Source organism: Cydia splendana, chromosome 1 (assembly GCF_910591565.1).
Source record: "Cydia splendana chromosome 1, ilCydSple1.2, whole genome shotgun sequence".
Classification (NCBI taxonomy): Eukaryota; Metazoa; Arthropoda; class Insecta; order Lepidoptera; family Tortricidae; genus Cydia; species Cydia splendana.
In genome coordinates, this window is record NC_085960.1 from 22,288,397 (window position 1) to 22,298,157 (window position 9,761).

Consider the following 9,761-nt stretch of genomic DNA (forward strand, 5'->3'; position numbering starts at 1 on the left):
ATTTAAAGTAAAAAAAATCCTAATATTATCAAACATTTACTTACCATCGCTCACACAGTTGACTTTCAATTTGTACACTAATTGCAAAGATATAACATGTACCATTGGTAATTTAAGAATGTTCCTTCAAGGACCTACCTACATCAATGAATTGAATTTATAACTGAATGAAATCTAATTTCGCATAATTCAAGCCAAGAAAACAATATTTCGTTGCTCATAATCATTAATATTCGTGTTAAAACCGAGCTTAATGGCAGTTTTACGTCTTATTAAAGGGTTGTAAAGTTTTATGCGGCGATAGAACCGAGTTGTTTAATTAAAAACGCCTTGTGAATAATCATGATGCGAATTTAATATGTTTCGTGCGCGACGACGTTATTAAGCTCGTATACTTATTTGTCCGGACGTGAGCGACTTTAATATAGAAACCATTAACTTTATTGTAACGCAGACAAGAATTTAGAAGGAGGTGCTAGACAAATAAAATTACAGTTACAAAGTATTTTTAGTACCAAAACCGTACGGTCAGTGACTTACAGCCCAATTCGAACAATGCTTATAAGATGTCACAGCGATACGATGCCAATCTCTGTCAGTGTTACAAGTGTTTTGGTTGAAGAAATGTCACGTTTGACACTGACAGACCACTATCGGCCGTTAAATTAGAATTAAGAATGATTTTAGAATATCTCTCCAGCAATTTTAAAATAATATCATAAAGTATTACTGAATGACAGAATTAGCTGCTCATTTTTACTGCACATTTTCACTCAGTTTCTTAGCAACTGAAAAGTCGAAAGACTTAAGCGGTACTCCAAGTAGTAAGTGCTCTTCATTAGGAGTAAACACAGCTCGAACACGTACGAAACAGATTTGTGCGCAGCTGTGCTGCGAAGTTACAAGTGACACTTTCACACTTTTTCCATGTTATGTTAGAGGATTGGTTAAATAATTTTATAAAATTTATTAGCTTTTGTTGTTTTGTTCGTTTGCACTTTAGAAACAAATTTTCACTTCAACGTTTTGCACACGGGATGTCACTCGGTGGACACACACACGATGTCCGGTTTTGCAATTTCAAGTCAATCGGACGATGCATTCGGTGAATGTACGATTTCAATTAGGACTATGATTTTAGGATCTCATCCTCATGTAATTCAGTTACATATTAGTAAATATAGCGTTTACGAATATAGCCACTTGAGAAACTGGACATCGTATTTATTATTTATGTTAAGTAACAGGTTATTCTCCACTGTTGCAACGCTGCACCAGCAACGCTTCTGCAGTCGCAATCCGAATGTGGCGTTTAAACGTTGTAACAATATCACAAACATAGTATTCAATGTAACATAGAACGACAACGCACTTACATCGGATGGCATCACAAAGTATCGTTTGATGGTCGTAAACCCATCCCTTAACGACTGGCCGATTCTGGCGCCCCGCCCACCCTACTCCAGGCTTTTATGTTCCATCTTAACCCCAATAATAAAATGCGGGTAGTAAATAGATAATAAGGGAGGAACGGTAGACGCCATTAAAGGCGCCATCGGTGTAGTTTAATAGTCTACGTTGCCCGCTAATCGAGATTGCGTGCTGTATTTAATATCAATTTTATTACTACTTTGCATCTTACGGAAATAATACCCGAATCCGCGGGCCCTGCGGCAGTGTACCTATAACACAAACTTCTATACACACGTTAATTTATTTTCATAGTTATATTTTAAATGTGTATTAGGCGTACCAAGATTATATTTTTATCATTGAATGAATGAACATCCATTTTTATGCTTGTTTATTCTTCAGCGTAATTTCGGCTACATTACCGACTTAAACTTAAAAAAAATAATGTTGTCTGTAAATCACAAATAAAACAAAGTCACCCGCCGCGTCTGTCTGTTTGTGTGTTTGTATGTTCGCGATAAACTCAAAAACTACTGAACGGATTTTCATGCGGTTTTCACCTATCAATAGAGTGATTCATGAGGAAGATTTAGATGTACAATTTGTTAACCCGTGCGAAGCCGGAGCGGTCGCTAGTAAGTAAATATAGTTGGAAACACATTACAGCAGGTAGAATAAACTATGTATATGCTGCAATGGTGCTAAACAGCATTTTGATCTTTGGTTAAATTTGTGCTCTTAGAATACGGCGCTATGAGGTATTTTCTATTGTTTAAACAAACAGAACGTCGCAAACAGGACGCGACCGAGTGGTAAGTAGTTAGTGCATCTTGTGGGATGCGACATGCGCCAGTAGGTAGGTACATTTGGGCCATAGATGGTAGGATCCTATAGATGTGCTATACGCGTGCGTCCGTGAGGGACAGAACACACGCAATGCGACACCTATTTACGAGTTTATTTGTTGCCCACCATAAACCATAATCCATACTACATTTACGGTGAGGAATTAAAATATATGAGACGTTCAGTCATTTCCCCCCACCCTCGTGCCTCTGTCGTCCGCACAGCGCAGGCACTTTCGCGACACTAGTTTTCACGTCGCATTTAGGGCGATTGTGCACTACAATGAATTTTACTGTCCGGCAGTCCGAGTTTTCATGGTCCGATATGGCATGATAAAAACGGATGATTGGCTTGTGCACTTGTCCGTCTTTTTACTCGCAGGTGCGGCGCAGTGGCATGAAAAAAACGGATGATTGGCTTGTGCACTTGTCCGTCTTTTTACTCGCAGGTGCGGTGCAGTGGCATGAAACACACACCCCCCCTAGCCCGCCCCCGCCCGGCCAAGTCATGAATAATACTAATTCCAGACGCAGTGCACAAGCATCAACACGTTTTTCATAGCTGTCATCTCGGACCGGAAAAAAACTGTCCGGAATGGGGAAAAGTAAAATGTCGGACGGTAAAATTACGTGGTGCACAAGCTACTATATACATTTATTGGCGTGCCATATCGGACCGTAAAAACTCGGACTGCCGGACAGTAAAATTCATTGTAGTGCACAATCGCCCTTACACTATGAAATTACCCACATGACACTAATTTCACAAAAAAATCGCGCAGGTCACGACATTGATTTGCTTTCATGAAATCAATGCATGCATTACAAAAATATTAAATTACACGTGAAATTGTTGGTAAAACTAATGTCACGAAATCAATTTCACGCCACCAATTTCGTAAATTAAATCCGGCTTTAGGTACTGTATTTTAATATGTATACCTATTATATTTTTATGCTTGGACTGCTACACGTTCTCTTAAATATTATATCAATAATAACTTCCGCACGTTATTTTGCCATTGTATGAGAATACATCAACCATCAATGACCTCATTTCATCATTTTATTATAATATGATGCACTGGCATAAGCACAGAGTACGGCTGGTTGTTATCTATATTTGTTTATTTTATTGTAGTGTTTCCATGAGTGCAAAGCAGGTAAGAAAATTTAAAATTCGATTAGTTTTTTGTTATTACGTACTTTTATTTAAATTATTCAACAAAATTAAAATTGGGAATTGGCCGTTCAAATAGATGGTGAAGGTAAAGAGAGCATTAGACTTTAGACTTGATTATCAAAAAAAAACATAAATTAAATTCCACCAGCCAACATCAGGAAACAACTTAAAATTTGCATCTAATTATTTTACCACAGTTATAGATAAAATGCAACTTTCTCGTCAGTTTTTGACGAATAATGAGAGCCTTTACTAGCTGGTGTGGTGAAAATTGTGACGTCTCACGGGTAAATGTACATTATGGCGGTTGCCGCTTACGTCGCGTAGCACCGCGTTAGTATTGGATCGTCGTTAATAACAGCGTACTTTTATTCGTGTAACGTCAAAATTATGCTTTTTACAAGCAGCACATACGTCTGCTGGCGAAATTATTTTTGTAGGATCGAACTTGTGATTTCTTGGGACACTGGTTCGGACGCTCCAACCAACTGACCTATCGACACTTAGTCGACGACAGATTATTTTTTCTATCATTTTCATTTACAATTAAAAAACTAAAATGAAAACTTGACACGTGTAAAAACCAAAATGAAAATATTTTTCCTTATGGGTACCCAATTTTATATATTTTTATTAACACTTATCAAAAAATGTGGGTTTGCAGGAGACATTCGAAGCCATTTTGAAAGAAGCTCGAGACTGCGCAGACCCGAATCCGCCTTACCCTAAAAAGTGTCCCATCATATGCAGTTACTCCATAACTGTTGTGAACGGCAAGCGGTACTTTAATGGCAACAGTACTGTCACAGCGGACACACCGTTTCAAAATGTAAGTTTTATTAAAAACGAGCGACCCGCCCCGGCTTCGCACGGGTTAACAAATTATACACCTAAACCTTCCTCAAAAATCACTCTATTGATAGGTGAAAACCGCATGAAGATCCGTTCAGTAGTTTTTGAGTTTATCGCGAACATACAAACACACAAACTCACAAACAGACAGACGCGGCGGGGGACTTTGTTTTATAAGGTGTAGTGATATGCATACAGGTGACGTTCGGATAGCGACCGCAACAGCTTGAAATATCAATGGCAAATTCCTTGTTGAATTGTGTTGGAGGCCAATTCTAACGTACAGTCAGCTGCAGAGTTAGTTGACTCCCCTGCAAACAAATTCATATGCAGGGAGGGTGATCAGCAGACATACGAATCCGCGGGGCAAATTGTGAATTAAGACTTTATGTTTGTGCACTTATCGTACTAATTACAACGAAATAGTTAAAAAAAATAGTTTTTAATTGCCTAATCATTTTAAAACAGCCTAAATTTTGTTGTAATTAGTACCATAAGTGCACAAACATAAAGTCTTAATTCACAATTTGCCCCGCGGATTCCTATGTCTGGTAATCAGTTATCTTGCAGCTGACTATACACTAACATCAGAATGATATCCATTCAGTCATCGTGCGTCTCGCTCGCGCCGATATATGTACGGACAAGCACCTACGACCAAAATACACGATAAGGGTAACATTCCATTTCTGACCGCAGCTGCACTACTGGTACTGAACGCGTCGGTGTTATTGTCAATTTCCATAGTAAAATGAATGGTAGTGCTGCTGTCGTTGGAAATGGACTGTCACCTTAACTGAATGACATCATTTAGATGTAATTTTCATTCATCCATGTTCGAATTATAGTAGGTATTTTTCAAACTGGAAGGGTACGATGATAGGGGTCAATTCAATAAAATTTTACGACAATTGGCATTTTTGGTTATAAATTGGAGATGACATCTATTATCGTACCATACCTTGTTTTAAAAAAATTAATTTGAAAAATACTTACTATAGCCTGATGGTGTCGTTGCCGCATTGCAGTCGTGATTCTAATGTTAGTTGAACGTTCAAACTTTCAATCCGTTACTCATTTAACCAAGAAGATTGCCACAGCAGCAGAAGTATCGTTGCAACAATATTGCTGCTTTAGTCGCTATGGGAATGTTACTTTCACCAAGTTAAACAAAATATTAATATATTATTGTACTGCTTTTATTGAAATTTCTGTATTTCTTGAAATAAATATATTTTGATGTGTTTTTTTTTCCGTATGTAATTTAACTGATAATCTACTTTTGCTTTATACAGTTCAGTGGGAGAACTTATGATGTGGACGACGTTGGTCGGCGAACGCTCAAGTTCCAAATCCCACACGTTACATGCCGCAACATTTTTGTTAGAGCCTTCCTTACGTATGCGCATCTAACTCTGGACTCAAAAAATTGTATGTTGAGAAAAGTAAGTACCTACGCACTAAATGAGGTTATTGGTTGATGCCGTTGATGGCTTTTGAAGTTACAGCTTCAGATTCAGATTGCAGTCATAGGTACCTACCACCTACAGCTACTCACATTTGCCTACCTAGTTTTTTTCTTATGTTGCTATTAAATAATAATTATGGCTTAAAAAGCCAACCCATTTTATAACAATTATAAGGCTCAGCTAAAATATTTCATAATTTTAAGGGAAAATACCAACACGAACAAATGGATTTGGACAAGATTTCACACACTATGCTGAGTTGGCACGCTCGTGGCAACATCGTGCACGAGCTGCAGCTGGTTGCTGGAGGAAGCACTGTTTTCTGTGCCGAGTTCCACGTTACAGTACAGTAGAAAAATAATATAATAAAACTTAATAAAACATTTATTGACCACCCCTGTCCGAAGTAAGTACTTGTGTACTCGTACCTATAGTTTTCCCAATATGCAGCGAATTTTTTTCGTAAAAGAGTAACGATAAAGTAAATATCCCTTTATATGACATATATAAAGAAAATAATTCTTATTTGGTTTCCGTTTTGTTTAATATGTAATGTAATTTTAAATAGTTTTAAAGACGAATAGTCTATAAGATACCTACAAATTAACAGTCAGACACAAACGAACTTTAAAAATAATGTCAAAAACACCTCAAAAGAGCCAAAATATAGCTTAGTATGTTTCTACACGTGTCTCTTTTTCATTTATGAACGTTCACTGCTTCACTGTCTCCACGCACCGGATTCATGCTCATAAAAAGCCAGCCGTAATTGTACCACATCATCTAATAACGAGGATAAAATAGTGTCTGTCCGATTATAATGCGGGGCTCGTACCGCGCAATCGAGTTAGCTGGTCCGCCCGGCGTCGCTCATTACCCATACCTACCGCCGTGCGCGGCACGTACTAAGGTGCACTAGACTTAGATGTGCAGGAATTGATTAGGTACCTAGGTACTTATATTTACTAGGAATTTCATAATGCTTTTGCTCTGTCCTTGGGAACCTGAAAAGTGTAATTATATTGCACTCGCTAATGCGCTACGAAGAGTACCTACCTATTCTTAGCATAGCCAGAAAATTACTACTATACTTACTACGTTTGGGGCAGACATGCCACTTGATGGTTAAACGGTTATCGTAGACTATGATACAATGTAAATTCAGAGGTCATACACTCACCCACTGAGAAAAATAACCAGTAAAACAAATTGAAATTGCATTAACATTTAATGATTTAAACAGTTCCATATGACCCTATCGAACAAAGCAGTAAATTTGACCGTTCATACGTTACGTACGTACGTACATTTGTTGATATTGTATATAGCAGTTAATCTGAATGAAATCACTTTAATGTGTGCTCGATAGATCATACTTTTTTCAGGGCATACGCGTTGCGAAGTTTCTCATGCAAATCAACTTTTTTAGAGCGATTCTGATATTATATTAATTGTACTGCATAAATTATTTGCACACAATATGATTTAGACTTACCTCTACCACGATTATCCCCTTTCATAAGAAATCTGTATTAACAATATTTATTATGGCATTTTTAGATAGCTTTATCGCCGTGTAATGAGGCGTCAGCAGATTTCGCGAATGCAAGATAATTCCGATCGCCCTCTGAATTATCCGTAAGATAGTTAACCGCGATGATCGTGGAGTTTTCCTTTAAGAGTCCGTAGATATATAATTTAAAAAGAAAAATCGGTTAAAATAAAAATGCGGTTTAGCACGCCATTTTTAAACTACTGTGAAGTATTGTCATATTATATATTTCTATGGAGTAGGTACCTCAAAACACATTTTTTCCAGAACGCTGCTGATATTTGGTTATTTATTGCACCCTTCTAATATTTTTAATAATTACGATAACGAACGACGAATAACTAGAATATCATTAGAGTTATTTATTTTCAAAAAATTAGGTTCTAAGAAGCCAAAAACATAGACTTATCCTTCAATTAAAATTTGTATTAGAAAAATGAAATATTCATTTCATTTATTGCTGAGAGGACAAAACATGTGAAGTTTGTATCGCTTTCATAATTTAACGTACTGCAATCATCATTGTTACAGTATAATAGCAAACGGCAAATAGCAATGGACAGTGATATGATACTAGTTCAATAATAACCTAGTACGGAAACAAAACCCTGTACGAACGCTTAATCTCAATGTGACGCTTTGTAATGAGTTGGCAACTACCTAAATAAAAAAACGCTGTGCGACATTAGAATAAAAATTCACAGATTTCGTGCCTCACACGACTATCGAGCACATTGGAAATGAATCTACGGAATTCGAAAAAATATTGTCGCGGAGCGACGAGAAAGTCTGGATAAGGAAAAAGTTGCAAAATAAAACTACAACGTTGAATGATAATTCTTAGATTAACACAAGTATCCTGGACATAACGCATGTGAACAAACAAATTTCAAAATTTCCATACGCGTATCGAAGTTTGAATAATTGTCGCCGTGGCGCATAAGTATAGGTACATATTTCATTTTTCGATTAATAAGCAGGATATATTAATGTTCAAAGTACAAGAAAATTATTACACGGCAAATCCGTAGTCAACTCGAGAAGTGGTAGCCACATCGCCGTTATCGTCACTCGAGTCTTGATCGGCAGCGGCCCATTTGCTGCAAGATATGAAATTTTCTTGACAGCAGTTTGACGCGACGAGAGATGACCATAACAGCGTTTGTCTATGTTGCACCAAACCTGAGTTCCAATAGGTACTACCAGGGTTCAGCATCAGCTATCTTGGGTAATGCTCTACCATGTGATCATCATGACGAATCGGATGTCCAAAACAGCGCGTGCCTATGTTGCACCAAACCTGAGTTCCGCTAGGTACAACCAGGGTTCAGCATCAGCTCTATCTTGGGTACTACTCTCCTAAGTGCTCATCAAGACGAGTCGGATGACCAAAACAGCGTGTGCCTATGTTGCAACAAACCTGAGTTCCTTTAGGTACAGCCAGGGTTCAGCATCAGCTCTATCTTGGGTACTACTCTCCTAACATGCTGAGATGAGACCATTTCGTGGCACTCTACCTCTACCTCTACCTCTAACTCTACCTCTACCTCTACCTCTATCTCTACCTCTACCTCTACCTCTACCTCTACCTCTACCTCTACCTCTACCTCTACCTCTACCTCTACCTCTACCTCTACCTCTACCTCTACCTCTACCTCTACCTCTATCTCTATCTCTATTTCTATTTCCACCACCACAAGAATGCATAGATTGTCGAATAGTGAACACGTTATCTACGCCCGTCTCAAACAGGAGAGATAGAGTTAGACCAAGAAAAATCTGCAGCGATTTTGATAGCCCACGCAGTGCAAGTGTTATTCTGCCGTCATAATCCCGGTAATTCACAACAAACACCGATAACGAACTCTGCGAAACATGAAGTCATAAATGTCATGTGAAAAATGTCTTTCCGACCTTTTGACTATTTTAAGGTTAGGCTACAGGGCAAACCTTTAACCCGATCGTCTTTGTTTTAGGCTCAAATTGTAGCTGACTAAATTGTCCAGAGCCGTTTTTCTCAAATTTTTGATATCATTCTTCGTTTCCAAATTATCGAGCACCAAAATCGAAAATTCGGAAAAAATTGAATTTTATTTTTACTATTTCGACCATAACTTTTTTCGTTTTTGACTTTCTCGAATAATTATTTTTGCACCTTACAGCTCTCGTGATTATGCGTCTTTTGAGCCTGTTTTTTAATATCATATCTTCACAACTTTCCGAGATATAAGGGGATCGCACTTTTTCGTGAAATCGGACCCTGTACTGGAGCGAACGAAAAGACATTTCCAATGTCAAAAGTAGATGAACTGATTTTATGAAGCTTATATCACTTGCTTTTTACGTATTATTTAACTTCATGGCTTAGTCAGAATATCAAGTTAGTTTAATAAATATATATTTTGTACTTTTTTGTGGCAATAAAGCATTTTCATTTTCATTCATTT

At 37.6% G+C, this 9,761-nt stretch overlaps 1 protein-coding gene across 2 annotated transcripts; it reads left to right on the plus strand.

Moving 5' to 3' along the window:
- The first annotated feature begins 3,039 nt into the window (after positions 1–3,039).
- Positions 3,040–6,447, plus strand: LOC134800646 (uncharacterized). Of its 2 annotated transcripts, none has more exons than XR_010145557.1 (4): positions 3,040–3,177; positions 4,106–4,270; positions 5,589–5,738; positions 5,966–6,447. XR_010145557.1 is itself a non-coding variant. In XM_063773158.1 (4 exons), the coding sequence occupies exons 1-4, from the start codon at positions 3,335–3,337 to the stop codon at positions 6,113–6,115; spliced, it is 552 nt and encodes a 183-aa protein (XP_063629228.1). In that variant the 5' UTR covers positions 3,227–3,334; the 3' UTR covers positions 6,116–6,447. The 2 variants fall into 2 exon arrangements, 1 of the variants encoding a protein (XP_063629228.1); XM_063773158.1 differs by lacking the exon at positions 3,040–3,177 and adding an exon at positions 3,227–3,421.
- The last annotated feature ends 3,314 nt before the right edge of the window (positions 6,448–9,761 follow it).